Source organism: Anarrhichthys ocellatus, unplaced genomic scaffold, assembly GCF_004355925.1.
Source record: "Anarrhichthys ocellatus isolate YVR2014 unplaced genomic scaffold, GSC_Weel_1.0 scaffold168, whole genome shotgun sequence".
NCBI classification, from domain to species: Eukaryota; Metazoa; Chordata; class Actinopteri; order Perciformes; family Anarhichadidae; genus Anarrhichthys; species Anarrhichthys ocellatus.
This window is the reverse complement of record NW_022280198.1, coordinates 53,745-81,003: the sequence shown is the minus strand read 5'-3', so window position 1 is coordinate 81,003 and position 27,259 is coordinate 53,745. Positions and strand designations below refer to the sequence as shown.

General features: G+C 44.1%; 1 protein-coding gene and 1 long non-coding RNA gene across 2 annotated transcripts in view; one reads left to right on the top strand and one right to left on the bottom strand.

Annotated features, from left to right (window-relative positions):
* The window catches only part of mamdc2a (MAM domain containing 2a), a gene marked incomplete at its 3' end in the record, with an annotated part of 32,574 nt that extends 5,619 nt beyond the window's left edge, over window positions 1–26,955 (top strand). The window contains exons 3-11 of the mRNA XM_031878234.1: window positions 7,536–7,786; window positions 13,856–13,940; window positions 14,071–14,208; window positions 20,581–20,837; window positions 23,516–23,581; window positions 23,887–23,980; window positions 25,189–25,335; window positions 25,970–26,235; window positions 26,859–26,955. Of these exons, the coding sequence (XP_031734094.1) occupies window positions 7,536–7,786; window positions 13,856–13,940; window positions 14,071–14,208; window positions 20,581–20,837; window positions 23,516–23,581; window positions 23,887–23,980; window positions 25,189–25,335; window positions 25,970–26,235; window positions 26,859–26,955 (1,401 nt within the window). The remainder of the gene's footprint in view (window positions 1–7,535; window positions 7,787–13,855; window positions 13,941–14,070; window positions 14,209–20,580; window positions 20,838–23,515; window positions 23,582–23,886; window positions 23,981–25,188; window positions 25,336–25,969; window positions 26,236–26,858) is intronic.
* LOC116400407 (uncharacterized) lies at window positions 15,664–17,717 on the bottom strand. Its single transcript, XR_004213920.1, has 4 exons — window positions 17,651–17,717; window positions 16,962–17,255; window positions 16,695–16,852; window positions 15,664–16,415 (listed from the first exon to the last, which is right to left on the bottom strand). It is a non-coding gene; the product is annotated as an uncharacterized LOC116400407 (long non-coding RNA).
* Window positions 26,956–27,259: the final 304 nt, after the last annotated feature.

Sequence of the window (27,259 nt, the reverse complement as noted above, 5' to 3'; positions counted from 1 at the left end):
AGCGACAAGGTCTGTGTTGGGAGGTAAGTTGGGGGTTAATGGGTGAATCATGCAAACATTGGAGTTTCACTTAGGAGACTGTGGGTCGTGTCCCCGAGTGAAACCAGATGTCAACGCTCACTTATTTGCTCTATATCTTCCATATTTAAAGTTCTTATGAGGAACTTTCATTTTGTGTTGATTCTGGCGGTCCCTGTGGACACAAGCGGAAGTGTTTCCCTTTAGAAAACCTCTCTCTTTACTGCAGCGGCTGTCTGTTCAGCTTAAAAATGTTGTTATTCTTGAAATATTCAATCATTTTCTCATTAATTTATTACTTTAACCCCATACTGTTAAAAAAAAAACTAAAAAAAACTTTTACAGCATTTTGATTTAGTAAAATTAGTGATTTATTCCTGAAATATTGCAATTTTCTTCAATATTATATCAGCCTTCACTTTATTCTCGTGATATTAGGATTAGAACAGTACTGTCGTGATTATTACAACTTTGTCTCGTACAAAAAAAAGTCAGATTATATAACGGTGTTTTTTTGTCATCATTTTCTTTGAATTAGTGAAAAGGTTATTTTTCAGATTATATGAGTTCTGAAACCTTCTCACGGATGTAAAGATGAGCTGATTCTAGACAGTTTTGCAGTGCCTCGCTGTGCTGTATTGTGATCTCCTGTCCTCCACATTTCGCGTGCCAAGCAAGACATTCCGATTGCCCCCCCCCTTTGTCTTGTTTTCCACCGGCTGCTTTCGCTGTGTGCGTCCAGCCACAGAGCCTCCTCTGTTTATGAGAATCCGTCAGCACAGTTTATATTCCCACTGTTGAGATAAATGGCGGCGCTGTAAACCGTGTGTGCCGTCTCTCCTCCAGCCAGAGTCCTTTAGCTCTCGGCCCGTACGCCCCGCGTATTCCCTGTGACACCAGAGTTCTGCCCCGAACAGAAGCTGCAGCAGCAGCATGGTGTGCACCAAACTGCCAAGACTGAGGTGGGACGAGCTCCCGGCCACCAGCCCCGGGAGCTCGGAGACGGTGGCTATTACTAGTAAAAGAAAACCCCACAGACTACACCCGCTGTGGCAATAAACAGGCTCATAAAGAGAAGACGGGACCACGGCAGTGTTGTTCTGTGTGGTTGCTGTGGCAACCCTTTGGGCCTGGAGCGGAGGAGGTCGCACCGGAAAAAAAGAACCCACGGCTGAGTTCTGTGGTTCAAATCGGGATGGATGTCCTAGGTGGTTATGTCATCTAAACAGAGACATCAGAGATTGGATAAACAGAGAGACGGGGACGGATGGAGTGAGAGGGTGAGCTGCCAGGGACTCAGACCACCAGACCTCCTCATCTGGACTGCTTACAGCTTCTGCAGGACCCCTTCTTCTTCCCTCTCTCTTCATCTCATCTTCTCTTCTCTCCTTTCTCCTCCTCCTCTCTCCGCCCATTCTCTCCCCCTCCTCTCCTCTTCTCTCTCCTCTTCTACTCCCATTCTCTTCTCCCCCTCCCCTCCCTTCTCCTCTCATCTCCTCTGTCCTCCACCTCCTCTTCTCTCTTCTCCCGTCCTCCTTTGGTACTGGTTCTTCATATCAGTGCAGTGGCAAAATCAATTAGCCAACAATTGAATCTTATTTCATTTGTGTACTCCAGTTAACATTAAGTCTGCATACATTGTTGTCACAGTTATACATTGTTGACCGTTGCATAATAACGCAGTTGCAGTTTATATTGATGTTAAAGGTCGGTGGCAGCTCATAACATTAATTTAACTCTGACTTAAAGGGATAGTTTGAGTGTATTGAACGGGGTTCATGACTTACTTATCCAAAGTCAGTTTTTTAACCTACAGTAGATGGCGGTTGGCAGTTTGGGCAAAGTGACGTGCTGCTGCAGCACAGTTTATGTTCGACGCATGAAAAAAAAAAAAAGTCTTAATTTTTTCATCGCCTTACCTTGTCGTGAAACAGCCGTTTCTATCAGGGAACTGTGCTTCTATCCATCCATGCTCTCGCCAAAGCCACCAGATTTCATTTACCTTGCATAACACGGGTCGACCGCTGCCTCCGTCTAGTTAGTTTGTCTGTGTTATTGTGTGACTTTGGTGAATCCGAACTAATCGAAGTCACGCAATAACACACACACCATCTGATCGGGAACGAAGTAGACCAGCGACTCTTGTGTTCATGGGAGTTTTGTGGCTTTTACAAGAGCTCCCAGTCACAAAGGGCTGTCTGACGGCAAGCGGCAACAATATTCTAAATATAGCGCACACTTAAACTGGTGTTGATTTCTTAAGGCACTTAGAATACGTTTCGCTGCGGCCCCCGTCCACAGCAGTACATTGCTTCGCTCCGGTCTGCTTCTCCAAACTGAGGGGCCTTCTGACTTCCATCTACTGTAGGTAATACTCTGACTCTGGATAAGTATCTCATACAACCCAACTTCAAAACACCCGAACTATCCCTTTAATGAGTACCGTGATGGATTACATAACTAGTGCAACTTTCAAAATGGCTTCAGAATTTTAAAAGCACAGCTGCATGCTTTGTGGAATAGTTATCTGCGCATGTGATTTGCAGCTAGTTGACTTAAACATGTGAAACCAATGGTATGTCTCTTTAAGATGCATCAGTACATGTTGGACTGTGTCTGCCCTGTCCTGCTCTAAGATTCTTGTTGAATTTAATCTGACCAAATAAGGGATCTCAGATACAACTGCAAATCCCCCCCACACCCCCACCAGATTTAGAAGTGATGGCGCTTAAACCAGCTCTCCATAAACACTGTTTATATCCACTAAACTGCCTCTCTGCTCTCTTAGACCTGGGTGAATGGGTGAAAAAGACTGTGCTGTGACACAAAGGGAAGATGGATTTCAAGGTTCCAGTCATTACCAATCTGTTTCAGAACATACATCATTGTCTCTCTCTAGTTTATAATATGGCACCAAGTAATACACAACCTCAAAGCTGTGTGATCTATTATATACAGTATTTGACACTTAACCTTACCATTTTTTATCCTTGATGTGACAGCCCAGGCAAAAAACATTGTTTTTCATGCAAGATTTTGGGCTATTTTGCTTCCATAACATAACATTTTACATGTATAACTACTTTCTATACATCATTTCAACAGTGGGACACCTCTGTCTGTCAAAGCTGACTCTTTCTGATGAAGCTGATTTTGATATGCCATGAAGTACAGATGGCCATTATGTTCCTGATCACCTGAAAGTTGGAAAAAAGTGTCGAACATTTGCATTTCTTTAATTTTGATGACAAAAAAATACACAAATATGTATATCTAAATATTCAAAAAAGTAGATTTAGTACATTACAGAAAACCTATTAGGTCATAATCTATATTCAAGCCATGATGTGACCAAGTTCTAAGGTGGTGGATCCAAAAGTAAAACATCTAAATTCACTCCTTTTGCAGGATGTGACACTTCTCAAAACCAATATATGTGAGAGAGGAAATAGGATGACTGAATTCAACGAAATGTACTGCTCAGACGGGTACCGGTTGGCCTGAAGGGCTGTAGCTGAGGCGGGTGTTGGAGGAGTTCACGGAGAGCATGGAAAAGGACTTTCGCTTGGCCTCAAGGAAGTTTTGGCAAACCATTGATGACTCAGAAGGGGAAAGCAGGGCTTGGCTGGACTTGGTGGGGGTCCGGTTTGGGGACCTCAGAATTGCATCTCTGCTCTTTGCAGATGATGTGACTCTGTTGGCTCCATCAGACCGTAACCTTCAGCACACACTGGGGAGGTTTGTGACCTCCATCGATGAATCGAGGTGGCGGCTGAGGCTGTGCAGCAGGAACCAGTGGGCACTCTCGAACCGGCTTCACCTTTGAGACGTGCAATGACGGGTGGACCCGCATGGTCCGGGGCAGCTTGAGCCTCACTGCTGCAGGATTGATGACCTTCTGGATCTCGAATGGCCCAATGAACCTGGGTGCCAACTTCTTAGACTCTACCCGCAAGGGTAGGTCCCGGGTCGATAGCCACACCAGTCTCTTTGGCCGAGCAGAGCTTGGGCAAGGGCACAAAGTGGGCCATCTTGCTGAACCAATCTACCACTGTCAGGATGGTGGTATGTTTGTTGGACAGTGGTAGACTGGTAACAAAGTCCAAGGAGATGTGGGACCAGGGCCGATGGGGCAGAGGTTGCAGGAAACCAGCGGGAGCATGGTGGGATGGCTTGTGCTGATTGCAGACAGGACAGGCATTGACAAACTCCTGGGTGTCTTTCTCCAGAGTAGCCCACCAGAACCTCTGTTGCAGAGCATCCCTAGTCCGCTGGCTCCCTGGGTGGCAAGTGAGTCTGGAGCAGTGGGCCCACTGGAGGACATCGAACCTCAGGGTCTGAGGGACAAACAGGCGGTCAGGAGGGCAGGTGCTAGGACCGGGCTGGTCCTCCAGGGCGGCCTTGACTCTCTCCTCTACCTCCCAGGCGATTGAAGCAACCAAGACGGGGGCAGAAAGGATATTGTCATTGCCAGGGGTGGAATCCCCCTTATTTACAAACTGGCGGGACAGGAGTGGAATTCACACTTCTCTGCCTTAACGAACAGAGAATTCTTAAGGAGGCGTTGAAGGACTGCTTTGACATGGTGAATGTGCTCCTCTCGGGACCTGGAGAAAATCAGAATGTCGTCCAGGTAGACGAACACCTGCTTGTTTAACATGTCTCTCAGCACATCATTCACCAGGGCCTGGAAGACGGCTGGGGCATTGGTGAGGCCTAAGGGCATAACCAGGTACTCGTAATGTCCAGTGGGGATTTTGAAAGCCGTCTTCCACTCGTCACCCTCTCGGATCCGGACCAAGTGATAGGCGTTGCGCAGGTCTAGCTTGGTGAAGATGTTAGCTCCCCGCAGCAACTCAAAAGCAGAAGAGATGAGTAGGAGTGGGTAGCGGTTCTTAATGGTAATGTCGTTGAGGCCCCTGCAGTCAATGCAAGGCCTCAGTTACTTGTCCTTCCTCACGAAGAAGAGAACCAACAGGTGAAGAAGAGGGACGGATGATCCCAGCAGCTAGAGAGGAATTTATGTATGCCTCCATGGCCTCTCTTTCAGGTGCAGATAAGGAATACAGGCGACCCCTGGGTGGAGTGGTACCTGGTTGCAGGTCAATGGCACAATCGTAGGGGCGATGTGGAGGCAGAGATGAGGCCTTGGCCTTACTGAATACCTCCCGATAGCCATGGTATTCAGTAGGCACCCCTGGCAGGTCTGAAGCAGAGCTGGAACAGTCTGACTGCTGGGGTGCAGGAGCTTGTTTCAGGCAAATTAGGTGACAGGATGAGCTCCAACCCAGGATGGCTCCTGTTGCCCAGTCTATGTGGGGGTTATAGCAGCGGAGCCAGGGGTACCCCAGAATTAATGGATGCTGGGATGACCGCAGGATAAGAAACCGGATGGTCTCATGGTGGTTACCAGACAGGAGCATATGGACTGGTGTGGTCTGGTGAGTCACTGTCCCCAGTAAGTGACCATCCGGGGCGCTGGCAGGAACAGGGCATGGCAGGGGTACCTGGTCTATATCCAGCTGAAGGGCTAGGTCCTCATCAATGATGCTGTCGTCAGCGCCAGAGTCAATGAAAGTAGTGAGGGTCTGGGATCCATTCGCGAGCAGAAGCTAAACATGGCACAGGGGTCTTTGGTTGGGCGAGAGTCTTGTGGTTTGGCTCATCAGTACCTCCCCCACTACTGATGAGCCGTGCCTTTCGCTGGCCACCGGGATATAAAGTGACCAGCCTGGCCACAGTACAGGCAGAGATTTCCCCGGCGGCGGCGCTCACGCTCCTCTGGAATGAGACTGGTGCACCCCATGGGTGCATGGGCACCCCATGGGTGCATGGGTTCAACGCCCCCAGGTTGAGGCCCTGGGGTGACACTGGTAGCTGCTGGAGGACCTCGAGGGCCGGTTGGAAGAGCAGCGATCCGTCTCCCCCTTGCGTCGCTCCTGTCGCCTTGCCTGGATGCGTCTGTCCACTCGGGAAGTCAGTTCACCTAAGCCATCCAGGTCGCAGGCAAATTAAAAGAAATCAGTTCATCTTTAATATACTCAGCTAGCCCAGTCAAAAATGCGTCACACTGTGCTGCAGAGTTCCAGTCGCTAAGGCCTGCTCTCGTGCGAAACTCAATGGCATAGTCTGCAACTGTCCAGTCTCCCTGACGCAGATCCATAAGTCCCCCAGTAGGATCAGGGCCCTTGGAGACCGCCCCGAACACCTTGCGTAGCTCCGCAGAAAAAGCCAGAAAGGAAGAGCAGGCTGGCGTGCGCCTCTCCCATTCAGTGGTGCCCCACATTCGTGCCCTGCCTGTCAGGTGGTTGATAGTGAAGGCTACCTTAGCCTCCTCCAAGGCAAACATGTAGGGCTGCAGGGAAAACAAGATGGAGCAGTTTGTGATGAATGGGTTGCAGTCCTCAGGTTCTCCAGCATAGCGCTCTGGGGTTCCCACACGGGGCTCGTGTGCTGGAGCGGGCGTCAGAGGGACAGGAGGAGGAGGTGAGACTGCATGCTGGGTCAGGCCTGCTGTTAGCTGTTGGACCTGAGCAGCTAATGCAGCCAAAGCCTGCTCCTGGGCTGCTGCTGACTGACGTGTCTCAGCGGCGATGTGGGTCATCAGCGCCTCATGCTGCTGGAGAGCCCCCTCGATCCTCTCGAAACGGCTCCATGGTGCAGGGGTGTGTGCTGGGTCCATGAATGGCCAGATTGTAATGTAACGGGTTGTATATGCAAACACAAGTTTCCAGGGATCGTTGGCTTTTATTACAAACTTGTAGGTACAGCAGTGTGGAGCTGAACTGTGACAGTGATAAGATAAATGACCGACTTAGTGAAATTAGTAAAAAAAAAAAAAGAAATAATTCCTTTATAGGTATCTCTTTACCTGTGTGGGGATGTATAAAGCTGTCACAGTGGTAATTATAAATACACTGACTGCAGCAACCACAGTGGTGGTTGCCCTCAGGGATAGGTGCTAAAGTAGATTGAGCTGGTGCTGATTGAGCCAAGTTTAAATATGAGTGGACCAGGCAGTCGCAGGTTTTTAACCTATTTTACATACCACGAAATATTGTTCTTTGAATACATCATTAAGTTGACAATCAGATTCAAGTGTATGCCAATGTTTTGTTACTATTGTAAATATTACACGGTCATTTGATTTCACTGTAGGTCTATTGATCTGTCTTTTATGTTAGTGGTGGCATCATATAGGACAAATTTTTTGTATCCTCTGTTGAAAATTGTTTTGCATTTCCCTCATGTTCCTGTCAAAATCCTCAGTTTTCTGGCACGTTTTAATCTGCTAAAATAACAGAACATTTCTGATCAACAAAAAAACAATGGCAAAGTTCCCTAGACTTGAACAAAATATGAATATAAATACGATCACCTTCGTTATTTTTACATATTACCACCAGATGATACATTAATAAGTCAAAAATCATATCTGCAACCACAACAGGTCTCCGCCCATAAATAAAGATATGTACTGTACATTAATATGACATATTTTGGTGATGTTGTCATAGGGCATTTGATAACAGTGGACTCAGCCGTCTTAAACGACCAGGAGCAGGCGGTTCTTGTCAGTCCACTTCTCGACCAGCAGGACTGGAGCTGCGTGAGGATGGTGTACCAGATCACTGGAGGGGGTTCCCTGCAGCTCCACCTCAGACCAGATGGGGATAACTTTGACTACCGATTGTGGACTGCCAACAGAGCCTCTGACAGCTGGCTCATTGCTAGTGTGGACCTACCAAACACCACAACCCCTTACCAGGTAGGAATGGCTGTAAAGACCACGATCAAAGTGGTCCCTGTTTGGTTGAATTTGTTGCCCTATTGCATATCAGAATTTTAAATATCAGATATAGTTTTGATCAGTGCACCTGTTGCCATGACAATAATTCTACCACAAGGCAAGTTTATTTGTATAGCACATTTCAACAACAAGGCAATTCAAAGTGCTTCATATAAAACCATTTAAAGCATCAAAACATAAGGCAAAAGTAAAGGAGATTTAAAAACAATTAAGAACATTCATTGAAACATTAAAAACAAGCAGTGTAATAAATAGAATACAGTAGTAAAATGCAGGAAATTGATTAATATCCTTGAATCTGGTTCAATTAAAGGCAGCAGCAAACAGAAAAGTCTTCAATCTTCAATCAGTCTTCACAGTGAACCTGGAGATTTGTTTTTCACCACCTGCGCTCAGCTTTCCAACAGTCTTGTTTCTCTATTTTGACCAGCGTAGCATTTCTCCAAGGAGGTCTTTGCTTACCCAAGACAATCTTCACTTTAGTGGGTGCAATGACATCAATAATATTTATAACTTTAGAATTGAAGCCATCTACAAGCTCATTGACTGAGATGCAAGAGAGTGCTGGTGAGGAGGAGAACTTCTGAATAAATAGTGAACTGGTGTTGTCAGAGATGTAACGCTTTGTCACAACCTCGTTTTGGACATTTGTGTGCAAGGAGATTGCACTCTCAAAGAAAACACAGAAATGATCAGAGAGTGCAACATCAGTCACAGCGACCTTGGAAATGTTTAGACCTTTGGTGATGATTAGGTCCAGAGTGTGCCCCCTGTTGTGGGTGGGTCCTGTCACATGCTGAGTCAGATCATAGTTATCAAGGACACCACATAGTTCTATAGACCCTCTGTCCTGGGGATTATCAACATGGATATTAAAATCACCAACAATAACAACACAGTCAAAATCAATACAGATTATAGACAGCAGTTCAGTAAACTCATCAAAGAAGGTTGCACAGTATTTAGGCGGTCTGTAAATGTTTAGGAATAAAGCTTGAGTGGAATTCAGAGCCACATATTCAAAAGAACTAAAATGACCAAAGGACATCTGCTTTATGAAGAGAATCACTAAATAAAATAGCAACTCCACCTCCTTTCTTATGCGCTCTTGTTTCACTCATGAAACTGAAGTTGTGAGGTGTTGATTCAATAAGAACAGCTGCACTGTTATCTTGATTTAACCATGTTTCAGTTAAAAACAAAATGTCCAGTTTGTGCCGAACAATAAAGTCATTGATTAAAAATGGTTTTCCTGACAGAGACCTGACATTTAATAAAGCTAAGTTTAATGTGGTTAAAGCTTTCTTTGCCCAATTTATTTGGACAGGCTGACGAGGAATAAGTTCAGTTTGATAAGTTTGCAGGTTTACTATTGTTTCTTCGCTTCCTCACCTTTCTTTTTCTATAAACTATCAGGACAGGAATTGAGAAGGCTAGCTGCATACAGGGCCCCGACGTCTCCTGGAGAGAATCATTGGTGCCATTAGCCTTGTAGCCTGGACCCAGAAGATATCAATTATTGCCTTTATCAGGTAGGGGAGTCAGAGGATGGTTGTGGAGCCGAAGTGGAGGTGGGGGAGGGGCAGTGCACTCTAACTTTGCGTGTGAGTAGAGAGGAAAGGGACCTGGATGGAGTCTGGGGGGTGGAAGTAGGTGCTAGTGAGGGAGGTAAAGACTCCTCTTGGAGAGGGGGAGAAAGTGGGAGATCAGAGGCGGTCATTGATGATGAGGTTGGAGACTCCTCCTCTTGGCACTCCTTGACAGCCATTTGTTCAGTCTCACTTCAGACTGTTGTTTCACAATATCACAGCTTCCTGTATGCACCATGATGTTTTTCACCGTGGGATGGTCAGCCACGATGTCCAGGATTTTGTCTCTCATGTTAGAGACCATATCTTTCAGAAAGCAGAGTGTCTTGCTGCACAATGTTCTGACATCTGTTACAGCATAGTCACCAACAATCAGACTCTCAGGCCCAGTCACTAGCTTTCCCTGCGGCCTTCTACTCTCACATTTACTCTCAGTTCTTACCCTGCTTTGAGAAGATAGCTGCTTGTCCAGGTCATCAGATGGAGATTTAGGATCCTGCGATAATGGAGCAAATCTGTTTTGAAGTTGTAGGCTTGGTTGTTGTGGAGGTTTCTTGCTGGTTTTGCATTTCTCAGCTGTCCTTGGCTTTGTCCGTCTGAGTGCAGGGGTTGAGGAGGAGTTCTGCTTGTGTGCTAGTGCAGGTCAGCCAGTCGCATCACAAATTTCAGGGCGCTGGGCTCTGCCTGTTAGTCGTCCTCCCACATGAGAAATGAATGAGAAAAAACAAGAATATTAGCAGTAAAATGGAAGCAGAGGCAAGAGCAAGCAGCAAAGCGTCTGCACTGTAAGAAAGCAGGAAGAAGTAAACAAGTGCTGAAGATCTTGGAAAGTGGTGTTCAAAACTGCTCTGTGTCTGAATTATGTCATATGTTTGTGTACAATTTATGCTAACCCTTATGTTATAGTTTCTATTTTATTAGTTAGATTGAACATTGATTTTGCTACTGTCTATTTTATCAAAGTGTTGGGAATAACATAGCCTCAAAAAGGGGGTACCATTATGTTGGGAACGTAAAGGAGCGTGTTTGGGTTATCAGCATCTAAGAAACTAAATTCTTGACATCAATAGAATTATTAATGTCAGTAACAATTATTAATAATTATTAATAATAACCGGGCACCACCCTGCGAACAGGGACCAATAACCAAACGATAAAACTAAGTCTCATAATTAGTGTTCACTCACAATGTCAACAGTCTGAGTACTATTACACATTCAGAGTGAAAGTGAAGGTTTAAGTTCGAGCACAGACCACATATACAGCTATCATCACAATACATGCACAAAGTAATCACAGACAGCTGCTCTTTAAAATATAAGTTTATTACGTTCTAATACTAATGATCTAGTCAACTAATATCTAAACTAACAACAACTATACATTCATGAGCACGCTATCTAAAATCAACAGACGATTGAAAAGAGGGGGGAGTGTGTGTGTGTGTGTGTGCGTAAGGGGGAGGAGCGAGGGAACAGCTCAACGACGTATGACGTAGTTGGGACGTGGTGACGTCTCTCATGCGCGAGACTCAAAATGGCGGATAGCCAACAGGAGACCCGGCGTCTAGTGCCGGTAGCCGTTTAGCACGTAGCTACATTAGCTCAAAGCTATATGTGTGTGTGTGTTAGTAAGAGAGAAGGGAAAGGAACAAAACAAAATGAAATAAAACAAAAGATTAAGATCCTCTGCGCCGCGCGGGAGTACGGAAGATTGCTCTCTCAGCCAGGGGAGCAAGAACCGCGACTCTTTGTCTCAGCCGGCGGTTCTGACCTCCTGAACTGATGAGAAGCAACTTCGACCTCACTAGGCGGCTAGCTCAACACAGATCACGGTAGCATGAAATACACTAGCTTCTCCACAACCCCAACGATCTCAGCGACCGTTAGTGTCGGCGATTATTAAGCATACACCACGTTATAAAAATGAACAGTACTTTAAGCACACAAACAAGATAAAATAAACACAAATGAACTCTCTAACTCTGCCCAGACTCTATTTCGCCTTACGGTACGATGCAATCGTGGTGATTGAGGGGGGTCCTTCTGAGGGGTTGTCCTGAGCTTTGGTGGGCTCAGGCAGCGTGGCTGCGGGCCGCGGGAGGTGTTCTCTCGGTGGGAGAGAATCGCTTCGTCTGGATAAGAGGCGTTCGCGTCCTTATGACCGGAGAAAACGAGGCGCTTGGTGGAGAGTGGAAGTTCTCTCTCTCTCTCTGAAGAAGTCTTGCTTCTTCACTTCTGCAGGAATAAAAGGGTTCGCTTCGTGGATACGAACAAAGATAAAATAGACAGTTTGGTGAATTCGGCCAGCGAATATAAACTGTTAAACCTAGGATTTGGTTAAAAAGAAGAACAACGTTGCATGTGTGCCTCCTGCTACCCCGGAGAGATCGATGGAAAAAGCATTGAGGTGGGGGTTGCAGGTAGTTTTGTAGAACAGTGGCTGAACCACAGGGGTCCTCGGGTGTCTTGGCTCTCGGTCAATTAGATTGCAGCGCTGCTTTCAGGTGACTTCAGGAACACAGTTTTTTTGGGGGGAGGAAACTCACACCCTAATGTGAATTTCTTCAGAGCTGGGGGTTTGTGCTCAAACTACAATCAGGATGAAACCTTTGCTTGCAAAAGAGAAGGCCTGACTCTCTGTTCCACAGCACATGTCGAAGCCATATAGTCAGATAGCAACAAAAGAAACATGACAAAGATGGGTTCACCTTTCGTTGAGGGTGTACAGTATATAGCACATGACACTCTTGTTCATTTGAGCACAGGCAAAGGTCCAGGAAGGTGGTTGGTTTGTGGTGTGAAAGCAGAAAAAAATGTGTTATATAAATAACAAATCGCCTGCAAATCTAAATTTAAAGAAAGCTGACCCTCCTTAAATACAGAGTGAGTTTGAGGCCAAGGCCCACAAGTACTGTAAAAAAGCAATGATGTCATCTAAGCCTCTTTCTAAATTGAACTAGCTTCCTTACTGTCAATAAGAGCACTTGCCTCCATCCAGTCTTGTTTGAGAACAATTCTTCAAGTGAATATACAGAAATCTGAGAAAGGAAAAAAAATGTGTTAACTTCAAACTCTGTAATGGAGGCAGTGAGGTTGTTCCACATGCCATGCTGAGTTATGAGGGGAAAACAGAACTACATCATGTTGGTACTTTAAGTAATGGAATGGCAGTAGTAATTCAAGATAACTGTCAGCCTTTAAATGTTTGCCAGCGTTTATAGCTCTAGGATTAGGAGGCCTACTTGCATTACTGGCCAGTGTGCTCCAGGGCACTGACTGGAAGGGTCATCTGTCTTTTGGCAGATATGAACTCATTTGGTTTGTAAGTTAGTCAGAACTCGTTCCCTAGACTTGTAATGGCAGATCAGCATTTCTGACTGATGAGATTTGATGTACAGGAGATGATTCAAGTCATGCCATAGACTGTATATAAGAAGTGGACGCAGTCACTGTAACGTCACCCATTGGTTTGTGGACTACTGTTTCGAAGCCTTTGTGTGTGGCAATTTGGTTGTCACCATGTTGGTTCTTCGGAACCAGAAGTGACCATATTTGTACAATAGGGTAAAGCGGGGGAAGAGCGAGACCCAGCAGGCCCAGGTACCATTAGCAGCTAATGCTAGCTAGCGTGAAACTAGCAATTATGACCACGCTCATGTCTACAATGTTTACTGAGGTAATAAATCAAGAGAGAAGTAGAGTCATTTTCTCATAGACTTCTATACAATCTGACTTATTTTTACAACCAGAGGAGTCGCCCCTAGTAGAGAGAATGCAGGTTTAAGGCACCTATGCATTGCCTTCACTTTTCAGACATGGAGGTTGCCACTTGGGCCATGCCCACATGTTTATACACACCCTTATATCTCTGACATGCTTTTTCCATTCTTCTAGAACACCTAGGTCTTAAAATGCAGGTATTCTGTCAAGGGGAAAACAAGGGGAAGCTGCATTATGTCAAAATGCTACGCATATATCACCTGTCAGCAGTGTAGTGGTGGTTGGTAGGTGGGTGTACTGTGGCTTCTACTTAACCCTCACCCACTGCCCACCCTCAAATACATGACCTGAGGTATTTAATCTGACAGAAAGGTAATGTAATGTGGAATGTGACTAATTGAATTTACTCAAGTACTCTACTGAAGTACACATTGTATACAAAAGCTTTTCCAATTTACTTCACAGCAACTCAAATTTTATACATTTTGTAGATACAAAAGATATGAAGAATAAAGTAGTTCAGCTCCACCTAAACCAAGTAGAACAATAAAGTGCTGTCTCCACATTAATGCATTACTAATAATAATCAAATTATATCATATATATATATAATTGCAACTCCTGTGCCTCGAATGATTCTCCACAGGAATGTCAATGATCGTGATATGAAACTTGATGTGATTTTTACTTCTAAGTTCTCTTTTTCACTTCCACAGATTTTGCTGGAGGGTCGACCTGAACGTGGCACGGGTAACAGCGTGGCCATCTTTGAAATTCACATTGTTCCTGGTTACTGCATAGGTCAGTGTGTTATATCAAGTGAGATTTCTCACCTTGGCAGTACAGCCATGATGTGAAACTGTATTTATTCATACAACATATTTAAGATTGAGTAAGGAATAATGGTTGTCTTTGCTCTTGCTGTTGCCAGAGTGTAATTTTGAGGAGCATCACCTGTGCGGCTACAGTAACAGCTGGAACCCAAATGTCAACTGGTACGTTGGGGGGAGTGTGGCCAGAGAGCCTGAGTCTAACCTGCTTGTAAACCACACCAACAATAACCAGAGAGGTATATACGTACACACACACACACACACATCCCTGTATTTCTTTCTTTGTGAGGACCCTCACTGATATTATGCATTCCATAGCCCCTTCCCCTAACCCTAACCATCACAGCTAAATGCCTAACCCCAAACATTGCCCTGAACCTAACCTGAACTTAAAAACACGTGAGGACCTGCCAGAATGTCATCACTTTCCAAAAATGTCGTACAAACATGTTTCGGTCCTCACTATGTAGCAAGTACAAGATTGCACACACATACAACCTTGTACTTCTTTGTGAGGACACTCATTGACATAATGCATTCCCTAGCCCCTTACCCTAACCCAGTGGTTCTCAAACTTTTTCTGTCACGCCCCACTTTGGAGGAAGAAAAATGTTCATGCCCCACCGCCCACAAAAAATAGCTTATTGTGGCTGCAATTCACCTGTTTTGCACTGAATATCTTTCTAAGATAATAACAATAAAGTGCAACCTGTGAAAAACTAAACAAAACAAGTTCAAATATTTGGCAATAAAGAGTTTTACTGAGTTTTACACTGCATATCTTTTCAAAACAACAATAACGTGCAACCTGTACAAAACTAAACAAAATGCTCCAGATATGTGTCACACATATCTGGAGCATTTTATTTTAAATATGAGCTTTAAAATGTAGCATTCTAAAAGTAAAATAGCTGTGATTTAACAGCACGTGGGACTGTTGGGACTGTTAGTACACTGGCTGTGGTCATCACAGTGAACAGTGTGATGAGAGGACATGTGAGCCCTTGTTGCTGTACTTCATCTCCTTGGAGCAGAGGCTACATGTAGCATAGCCTGCCTTATCAATGTATTTAAAACACTGTGACAGCAGGAAGCTGTACTCACGTCTGTTTAGACCTCCACCTTTATCCAGGCCCAGCTCCTTCATAGCTCAGCCCTGCGTCAAGCTGCGCTACACAACAAGGCTCCTCTTCCTGAAGCTCTTTGACCTCATCATCTCATCAGTATCTGGGCCTTATGTTTCGTGGTCATGAAAGTTATTCTGACCACGAAATCATCCTCATTCTACTTTGAGTTAAAACAAACAACCTGCAACCAGATCCGCCGGTGTTCTGGTTTAACGTTAACGAGTGACCGCGTGAACTCAACCGGAACACGGGGGGGCTTCACTGTTAGCCCGAACTAGTTGACTTTACTAGAAAACCGCGTGGAAACCCGTTGCCTCAAACCATTTAAGTTTTTACAAATGGAGGAACTAAACAGATCAAGTTGTGTTAACATAGAACCTTAATGAATGCAGTAGACAAATTTAAGTCCACATTAGTAATCTTTACTAAAAATCATTAGTTCACTTGAATTATTTCTTTTCTTTAGTGCAAGTTTAATGAAATAACTATTTTAAGTTCAACATACATAAGCATATATAAACAAATCACTAATATAACATTATTTATTGCTACTTAAGACCATTAGTTTATTTAAGTAATGTCTTTACTTTTAATTAAATTAATTATACCATTTGATTTTGAGATTTAATGTATTGTTTCAAGAAAATTGTACAGAAGGAACGAAATTAAACAATACATTTTAATGTTCCAATGTGTTTTATTTTTTCAAAACATTGCATTGTAACTGTTAAAACTGAAAGAAATTCCAACTTGTCGAGAGAAGAAATGCAGCATTACACAGTAACGGTGCCTTGTGAATGACTATTCACATGCAGACATTTCAACTTGACTGGATAAGGACAGAGGAACTGGGTTAAACATATCGAAACAACTGAACACCAATATGCAGTCCTGAGCATACACTGTAAAACACAAGTGGTGGAACATTCCTACTCCTCATTCAACAAACTTATAACATAATTCAAAATAAGTATCTTAGAAGTTAAACATTTCCAGAGAGTCTTTGGTGACAAAGGGGGATTAAAACCATGTGAGGCTTGGTTTGGAGGGGCTAGCAGACTCCACAGTTGAGGTGTCTCTGCATATAAGACCTAAACAGATAGCAAACTCTGCAATGAATAGTATCAAAAACAGGATTTTAAAACATCGCATGTATCACATGTATAACACATACATGTTTAGGCTTGTTCAGTAGGGATGCTGACTGTGGCACGCCTCCTGGAGCTTCCCCTGTCTGCTGCCAGGTTGAACCTCATTGCTGTTTCATAATCTCATCATCTGTGGCAGCACGTGAGACATGATTCTTTCGACAGCATCTGTAATCACAAGCAGATCATACAAAATCCCATGAACCCTCAGTGCAACATATAGCAGACATGCAGTCTAAAAGCTAGTGGCTGTCTGGCATGTAAAGGTTTGCTATGCTATATTCAGAGCTAATATATCATATAACTATTATGTAAAGATATAGTCGAGTAATATCTACCTGAGCAGAGAATGAAGTTGAAGTTGCAAAGAGAATTTGTAAGTTTGACCACAACCTAAGACCTCTGGGTGACTTCAAATTGTTTTCATTAAATATTACAGTTACTTACCAGGAGCAAAGTCTTGGACTCCATCTGGCTTAAGGACTTTTTCCCATGTATCCCTTTCCAGTTCATTCTCTTCCCAACATCATCGTTGAACATGCGGTCAAGATGTTCCATGTAACCCGTTTTGTGTCATGTCCTCTGATGGTTGCCAGGGAGGAAATCTAAAATGGATCAAAAAAGTACTGTTAACACTTTACAGAATGTTTTTTCTACAATTTCACTCTTAAAATCATGCTTTTAAACATATTTAAAAAAGGAAAGAGAACTTACCAAACAAAGGCTGGCCTCGAGGTAGATCAGCTGCTCTCTCAGGTTTGTCTGAGTTCAGGAGGAAAGGTGAACCTCCCACCCCATTGTATTGTATGCCCCCTGTTGCCTGGGTCCTAATGGTAGGCTGCCTGTTACCTGCCTACAGTATTTGAACGGGGGAAAAAGACGCGTTTGATGTGCGGATACCCCGGTGTCCGCAGCGAGTCCGCTGTTTGACGGTGCGCGATCCGGGGGCGACCTGAGCCGACTTATGAACTCACAATATGTACACTTCCATTGCATCTTCACAAGAACCTGTGAAAACAAGAAGAAAACTATTGGCTCAACTTTCAGTTCAACAACCCAGTTCCAGTAACATTAACTCCACTGCAAAACGTTACCCAGCCTCTGCTAATAACCAACTAATGACCTCGTGCCTTGAGAAGCGAGCTAAGTTACTGCTATAAATGCAATAAATAACTCCTGCGCAACCTAACCAAACACCATTTTGAAAAGCTAACGTAACGTTATTGTCAGCTAGCTTAAAACACAGCACATGCAAACACGTGTTAAAGTTATAAACTGGACCCACAGAAAATCGTTAGCATGCTAACACTCAGCTAACGTTAGCGTTTAGCTTACTTGTTGAAATAAATGCTCCCAGAATGATATCTAACGCTACAGTCAATATGGTGAGAGTACACACTCACCATTCCACTTGGTTCAAAGTTGTTGCAGAAATCCCGCAGCTCCGTCAAAGCCAGGATAGGTTTCGCGGTCGGACTCTGGATGAGCAGACTCCTCTGGGCTCGTCACTGCGCTGCACACGGCACTAATGCTTAATCGAGTGAAATTCAAACGGGCCCCTCCCCCCCCTTACAGAAACGTAACCTCCCAAGTTATCTCTGCTAAACATGATCATTGCACTCAATATTTCAGTTGATTAGTGCAAACTACTAAATAGATTTTGTAATGACACAGTTGTTTTACAAAACACGCAAGTATAAGTAATGACTACTCAAAAGTTTAATTTGAAATCAATTCGGGTTTACAGTGTTCATGTTTCATCACGTTACGTTTTTTCCTCCTAAATCATGATAATGACGAACGTTAACAGTCCACGAAGTTCCGCATGCAGTGGATGTTAACTTAACCCAGCAAGTCTGAACGGTAACGGGACATAACGTAACTTAAACTGTAACGGAGGGAAAGACGGTGTAGACATCTTAACGCTGATTGGCCAAGACTCGACACGTCACATCAGAGATGTTTTATTGTGAAGATCATGACACGACATCACCTTTTCTCCTCGTCTCACGCCAATCTGAGAAACGCTGGCTGGCCAGTTGACCGCCCCCCCCCCCCCCAAAAAAACCCTCTACGGATCTACACGATTCACGTGGATGATATATTTTGATTCAAAACGGCGGATTTCGCCGAAAAGCGACAAGTTTGCAGGTATGAAAAAAATTCTGCATTTCCCCCTGTGCCCCACCTGCAATACCGCCGCGCCCCACTAGAGGGGCGCGCCCCACAGTAGTGAGAACCACTGCCCTAACCCTTTAACCAACGCAACTGACACCAACCCTTTTCCTTACCTAAATCTGATTCTAATCCAAAATTTTCCAACGGGCCTTTGACCGCCCAAAATGCCCGAACTGTCCAAAAATGTCCTCTCTGAAGGTCTAAAACTCCAATTGGTCCTCACAAAGATAGCTGTGTGAGTTGTACACAAACACATACATGGCACATTCATGCACATCAAGAACTGTTCATGAGCAGGTTTATTGCACCAGCACAGTTGGTATGTATGCGTGTGTGTGTATATATATATATATATATATATATATATGTATATATAGTAACAGTCATAACCTGCATCCATAACTTTCAATGGATTCCAAAAGCTTCAAAGTTTCTATAGAAATATGTCTATAGAAACCTTTCAAACACATTCTGCATCACGTCGTTTTCTATGATCAGTGTGTCCCAAACTCTCCAAACACATATTTCTGCCAAAATATGGCTAAATATACAGCTTCCTTTTGTCACCGGTGTGGTTAGCTGTTTACGTCTGCAACTCCCAACTGGTTATTATTGTGCAGTATGCTGGACAGTACTGAGATCTGACTGCTGCATCTGACAGACCGGGCGACCACAGTGTTCATTCTGCTCATGATATGAGGAAATAAAGGAACAGTTTTGAAGCGATGCTTTGGGCGTGTTGCTGCATCATAACAGTTTACCTGCATGGCTTGATTTCTGAAGGAGCTAATGAAGAGATTCCCTAGCAAACATATTTATCAACAACTCAAAAAGTCCTCGTGAACAATCTTCATTATAACACCTGGCAGTGTAACACCTACTACTTTTTAATCAAGCGTATTCTTTGGTTTCATCAGCTGTGCTGACGATCAAATGTCACGAATCATGAAAAGGTGGCGCCATTCGCCAAGTTGGTGTAGTGAAGCAGGTTTGCATCATGGCCAAAGCTAAGAGATGTTTAAGATAAAAGAACAGAAATATGTTTCTGGAACTGTGCATGTTTTTTTTGTAATATTTGACTTGTGTTGACATTGAGGACTTCTCCGTAACATGCCTCATCTTCATTTCTTATCAAACCAAGTGCTTTCAGCAATGGATTTAATTACTGTTGTGTTTTCTTTGTTAACTTCATTACTCTGTAAATCACTTCAGAATCAGGTTTATTCCCAAGCAGGTTGTCAGGTACAAGGAATTTGTTTTGGTGTATTGGTGCATAACATAAACATAATAAGAAAATTTAAAATAAAATAAAAATAAGCAAGTATTACAAAAGTCAAGAAACATAAATATATAACAGAAGAAAAATGCAATAATAATATGAAAAAATATCCTATGAAAAATACGTACAATATATGTGATTTAAAATGAAAGAGCTGTGCAGTTTTTAGAAGTGGTAGTTTTGTGCAGAAATCTGTAAAATTGTCCAAGGAATGGGCGAAGGTCTCACAGTATGAAGTATATAAAGGTTATGCACTCTACAGTGAGATAGTCTCAAAGGTGTGCTGATAGACAGATGTGAAGGCATTACTGTAGCGTCTATGGGAGGGGGTAAGGGTCCGTGTCAGTGGGGGTTGATGAGGCCAGTTGCAGATGCACTTTCTGCTGCATTTAAATAATGTTAAACTTAAATGAGGCAAAATCCTGTTAAAAAAACTCCAAATCACGACAAAATCTATGTGGATAACAAAATATTCTAACAGTTCATGGTCTACCAGTTTGAAACATCCAGGATCCAGCTGCATATAAAGGCTCTGTAGTTAACATGGATTTATGGTCCTGGAGACAGAATCTGTAATCAGGAAGGCGTGCTGGCCAATGAAATGAACTGCTCTATTGTTTGGATGAAGACTTGCAGGTTTTGACCTTGTGGTTATCCATCCCTGCTTTATGTCTTTAAAAACAATGACATAGTCAATGCAAAACATCTGTTTAATCTCCAAACACTGATGGGGGTGTGTATGACTCACTAAACATGAGCCAGAGTAACAATCCATTAGTTAATATGTTGTTGCTACTTGTAAAACCACACACATCCTATAAATGTGACTGTATCAGCCCATAACGTTCTGCTCATCTATATCTTCCACTGCTCCAGGCCACTACATGTATGTGGACTCTGTGTACGCCAAGCACTTCCAGGAAGTAGCCAAGCTGACCTCACCCATGACCACGGTTCCCATAGCCGGCTGCCTGTCCTTCTACTACACCAGAGACCAAGAGAGGGGAAACATCTTTTCAGTTTTCACCAGAGACCAGCTGGGCCACTATGAGGAGATCTGGAGGCCAGGGGTGTATGCTACCAGTGGCTGGACTCAAGTCAGCGTTGATATCAAGGCACCACACCCGCTGGAGGTCAGTACTGGAGCTAGCATTCACAATTATAGTCAGTAGACTATAATTGTGTTTTTCAGGTCAAAATGTATGTTGTGAAATGGTCTAACCAATGCATATAAAGTATAATGACTTCTGTACTCTATAAAGAGATGCTGCATTCATATGCAGAGTCTGATGGCAACAAGACAACATTTTGGTAGCTGAAGCTTTCTGGTTTCTGTTTGCTTTCCAAGTAGTAGGAAACAGGAATGTAGTTGAATGCAGATTAGCGGTCCGTGTGGAGAGCAAAGAGGGAGAAGGCATTGGCCAAAACACAATCTGGGAACCCAACGGCTATCGCCTGACAATGCATTTGCTTTATATTGGTTTCAAATTAGCTTGTAAACTGGCTACTTGTGAACCAATCCCATGATGCAATCAAGTTGCATCATGGGAAATGTAGGATCCATGTTGGTGTTGTTTGAGCTTGACCCATACTTCTCACAGCCAGGATATCTCAGCCTCTGCTGCACAGATTTTGACCAATTTTGCAGTAGTCAGCAGAGATCATTGTCCTGACCCCTAGCAGCCTCCACATAGATGATCCTTATGGCCTGCGGAGAAAAGCTCATGCTCAGCCTTTCTGTGTTGTCCTTTTGAATGTGGAGGAGTTTGTCAGACTGCAGCAGCTGAAAAACTCCACTGTTGGGAATCACTACTGATTCTTTTTTTCCGTGGCCCCGCACAGTCCAGTGTTGATTCAGATGTATATGCAAGTACAGACTGAGACCACACATTCTGCAAATACACCACCCAAACAGGAGTTATGTATCTTGTCTGCTGCTTTTCTCTTGCAAGCTTTCAGCATGACAACTTTTTGATTCAATAACTATAAACATAACACAGTACGGTTCAATGAAACCTGTAAAGTGCTTTTTGCTGCAAATGGAAAATCACAACAGTTTGCTGCAGGTGTTTCACCATCATGAAAAACTGTGTTTCCTTCCTTGAGGCCAACCGATAGCCTCTCCATAGCCTCACCGAACTCTTCCTTCATTCAGGTTTTTGCTTTGATGACCACCGCAGCCACAACCCCTCTGGCCCCCCAGTACTTGTCTGCTGCTTCAGGATATCCCTGGACCAACCAAGCCCAAAATGCCTACTTCTTCAGCTTGACGGCCTTCTTTGGTTTTTAGTTTGTCCCCACAACAGTCACCAACAACCTTCTGACCACAACTCCTAGTAGCCGAATATTTGAACATGGCCCACCCTCCCCCAGAATGCATGAGAGAGTACAAGACATTGGCGAGATGTTCCCAGTTCACCTTTGGGTTTACCAGGTCTGTCAAGCAGCCTCCCCTGCCATATGATCCAACTCTCCACCAGGTGGTGATCATTTGACAGCTCTGCTCCTCTCAGAGAAATGCCCGCACATCTGATAATTTGACCACAAAGTCCATATTCGTTCTTTGGTGTTCTGGTACCAAGTACACTAGTGAATCCCCCTACGCTCAAACATGTGTGTTATGATCCATCCATGACTAACACAGAAGTACAATAACATAGCACCAGTCGAGTTTAGATTGGACAGGCCAATCCTCCCAATCAAACCCTCAGGTTTCTCGGTCGTTGCTCATGTGAGACGTAAGCGCTGAAGTCATCCAGCCAAACTATAGAGTCTGTAAGCAGTATCCTTTTCAGGACCGCGCCCAGAGACTAGAAGAAGGCTGGATCCTCCAAACTGCTGTTCGGTGCAGAGGCACAGCCAGCTTTCAGAGCCTTTGTTTCAGCAACTTGTAGACAACCCTCTTGTTATCGCAGAGACTTCCATCACAGTGACGCTCAGCCGGGCTTCCATGTGTTCCCACACCTACCCTTTGTCTCTCACCCTGGGCAACTTCTGAAAAGGAGAGACCAGCCCAGCTCCACTTCCCGCACAAGCTCTAGTTATGTGTCTGGTTATGTGTCTGGTTATGCGTCGCTAGAACCAGCCAGCGATGCTGGGGGTCAGTATGCCTAAGTCCTAGCCTTTGCCTGCAGCCCGGCAAATGCACCTAACCCTAATGCCTATTCCACAGGGTGGCAGAGAAGATTTTTTGGGGGGCAATTATGCCTTTTTATGACAGAGTAGAGGCAGAGTGGAGAGGGATATGACATGCAGCAAGTAAAGGCTGGAATCAATCCCAGGAACTAGCAATAATGTGACCTGCGCTGTGACCAAGGCGCTTCGACTTGTTCTTTCAGTGTGGCTGCTCCCTTAGGGGTCGCCACTGCAGATCATCTATTTCCATCTAGTTTGTAAACACAGCCTCGACCGATCCGGTATGGAAATCTGATTTTATTATCTACATATTTGGCATATGTTTTACACCATATTTAGTCTCAGCTTTCAGAAGTGTGTTTCTGCTAAGTAGGTTTGTGAGAGATAGTTGCTGCAAACTCATTTTATTTGTAACTTATTTCAAGTGTTTATTAGTCCAGTGTGTTTTTCAGACATGTCCAATGCTGTATAGGCAGATATTGCTGTGAGCCTATTGTGTCTTTCTTACACTGCAGAAAGATCATATTTTTCTGAATATTACGAAAGAAAAACTAATACCATACTGTCTCATTCTTGTGTGTGCAGCTGAGTGGATGGAAGCTCTCTGTGGCTTTCCACTGCACTGTCAAATGGGTGTTCTCTTTGACTCCACGGTTTCCTTTCCCTGTGCTTTCAGCCAGAACGCCTCTCACAGCCTGCTGCTGTGGCTGTGGAAAGAAGCTTGCATACCATTACTAAATGGGTCAGTTCCCCAGTCCAATCGAGCCAAGAGTCGTACAGAGCTTTTCCATCAAGCAGCACTCCGCTGACTAACCCATGTTTCTGAATTTAACTCTACACTGATGTCACTGTCTGGCTTCTACAGCTGTCTTATATATCAGTATTTGTCACGCTCCCACAACATGCCTTTGCAACAATTCACAACGGATGTTCTCGGGATTAATGAGTCTAAGACTTAGACGGGTAGATGCATGAATTAGAGCCTAAGTCATACATTGCTCGTTGCCCATCTGTTAATGGTTACTGTTTATGCCTGTGTGTTACCAGGTGGTGTTTGAGGTGGCCTTCAACAGTGCCAGAGGTGGATACGTGGCCATAGATGACATCTCCTTTTCTCCTGAATTCTGCCACACTGACACAGGTGATTTAGGGGGGTAAAGGTTGACCACAATCACAGACTGTTCCGCATGCCGGCCGAGACCCCGGGACGAAATATGAGATGAAAAAGAAGGGAGAGGAGGGGGCAAAGGAAAGAGGCATGAGCAGTGTTTCCATTGAGGCAATTTCTTTAACTTAATTTGATGCACATTTTGAAGTATCACATTAGAACAGCTGTATGGAAAAGGAAGAATAAAAAAAACCTTCCCACTTGCACAAAAAAACTTTTGGTGGTGGTTGTTGCCATTGACAAATTGCCATTACTGTTTTGTTCCTTCACATTTTATCTGCGGACTTCACAATAGATGTGCAGAACAAAATAAGCATTAATAAGAAAAGGAAAGTACTCCGTTTTGTGTCCATCACCCTCCCTGAAGGTCGCTCCGTAGGGCTGATAACGCCGCTGGACACGCCGCTCACTAACCGCTCCACTAACAGCTGCTTCCTCTGTAATAATGCAGACTTTAACTGGACAACAGCTGCTAGTAAAGACAACAAGGTCAGCACCACCTGTAATCAGTTGTCCATGTTAAATTAACCTGGTAGTCGATCGGTAATCAATGTTGTTGTTTGATTTCCGGGAATCGGTCACGTGATAGGGGTGTGTCGAATCAGGGAAGGACACGTCATGACTGCTAAGAACCAATCAAGTAGCGAACGTGGGTGTGGGCGTCATCGTTTCCAAACTTCTCCGTTTTCGACCGTCCACACGAATATGCAACCCCGGCGTTTTCAAACTCCTCCGTTTTTTGGCGCTCGAAAACGCCGGCGTAGTGTGGACGCTCAGTGTAAACGTAGCAAAACATGTGTTTTCAAATGGAAACGGAGTAGTGTGGACGTGGCCTAAATGTTGTCATATTAACGCACAGACTTCAGCCGCACAAGGGTCAATGCAAACAATTTGATTCAAACGCTTTGATTGTGGGCACTCTATGTTCTGTTTGATAAATGGAGATGGTTGATTAGACGGGGGGAGAAGGGGGATGAGCGTCCTTTACACTCACGATGTTCATTAATCACCAATCATCGAACTGCAAAATCATTTTTCAAATACAGCAGTGACCGGAGACACTACGATGAATGTCCATGTACATCTTCATGTCTTTTTCCACGGTGTTATACTATCACATCCATGCACACTTTTCATATCCCTGACCTCTGTTATTAAAGATAGTGCGTTTTGTGTCCCAGAGCCCACCGTTGACCCCTCCATAGCCAGCTGTGACTTTGAGAATGGGCTGTGTCTGTACTATCAGGAGAGGACAGAGAGTAAGGTGTGGAGCAGAGTTTCAGTGAAGCCTAATGCCTACAGGATAGGAGACCATACCACAGGAACAGGTGAGTCACACTGCACACCCGCTGAATGACTTATTCCCAAGAAACAAATCAGCAAATCTCTGAAAAACAAGCTGACAGCGAAGTCCTCGACTTAATCGTCGACAAGCTCAAATGAGTGTTTGTTGACTCAGCATTTCTTTGGTCAAAGACATCCCTAGAAAACACATTGATGTAAAACAAAAACTCCCCGACAGGACAACGCTGTGGTAGTGACCTGTCAATCACAATTTAGCCCCGCCCTCAAGCATCCCCTGCTTTATGGTCTGTTTGACTCTAAATGGACCATAATGTACTAAATGAACATCATGCTGTATTGAAGAAGACTTGAAACTAGAGATTGAGACCATAAACTCATGTTTACAATGTTTACTGAGGTAATAAATCAAGAGAGAAGTAGAGTCATTTTCTCATAGACTTCTATACAACCAGAGGAGTCGCCTCCTGATGGCCATCAAAAAGAAAGCAAGTTAAAGACATTTTGCCACTGACTTCCCTTTTAAGACCCTGGGGTTGCGCACTAGGCAAGACAGTTGGTTTCCTCACTTTCTGCCTCATGATGGACAGGTTGTTTTACTTTGCACGTTGTCAAACGAACACTACCACCTTTGTTGTTTGTTTCTCTCATCTCTCTTAGGCTGTTTCCTCCTGGCAAACACTCGTTTCACCTCGCAGCCCGGCTATGTGGGTCGGCTTCATGGTCCATTGTTACCAGGGAACCACAAATACTGCCTGAGGTTCTACTACCTGCTGCATGGCTTTAGGAAACTAGACAATGCTCTGTTTCTCTACATTTATGATGAGAACAATGTTGCCCAGGAGAAGGTGTGGAGCTTGACTGACACTTCCAGAGCTGTATGGACTGAGGTGGAGATCACCTACATGAAGCCAATGCTCTCCAAGGTGTGAAGCATTAGATGGGTGATGGATATGGATATGGATATGGATGGATGGATCGATAGATGGATCGATTGATTTGGATGGACAGATGGATGGATTGATAAGGATATGAATAAATGGATGAGTATGGAAGGATGGATGGATGAATAGGGAAGGATTGATGGATAAATGTATGGATATAGAAGGATGGATGGACGAACAGATGAATACGGATGGATGATATTAATGGATGGATGGATCAATGAATATGGATGGAGGGATGGATAGATGGATAGACAGATGGATGAAGGGATGGACAGATGGATGGGTGGATGATATTGATGGATGGATGGATGGATGGACGAACAAATGAATATGGATGGATGGATCGACAGATGGATAGATTAATTTGGATGGACAGATGGATGGCTGGATATGGATGGATGGATCAATTCATTTGGATGGATGGATTTATATGGATATGGATGGACAGATGGATGGATGGATATCTGTGGATGGATGGATGGATTAATTTGGATGGATGGATGGATGATGGACAGATGGATGGATTGATGGATGGATGGACAAAAGTAATAATTGGGTAAATGGTTGAATAGCAGTATTCAGTCTTTGTCTCTGTTTCCCAGGTAGTGTTTGTCAGCATATGTAAGAACTTCTGGGAATGTGGCCTGGCTGCCATCGATGACATCACTGTGAGCCTGGGGGACTGTCAAATGACAGCAGGTAAAAGAATCACAAGGACATACAATGACAACTGTTCATGTCCGACATAAGCCAGGAGCCTCTTTAAAGTTCCAGAACAGTTCAATTCATTTCTTACATCAGTTCACTGCAAAACAGGAACATCTACTGCCAGAAACATTGTCAGTAGTATGGGATGTACCAAAGAGCTGATGAGGAGAAAGAAGAGAGGAGGCAACGACAGGAACGTGTATAGGAGAGGAGAGCAGCAGAGGGGAGGGGAGGAATAAGGAAGAGGGGAGAGGAGGAGAGCAGGGTAGAGGAGGGGAGGAAAACAGGAGGGGAG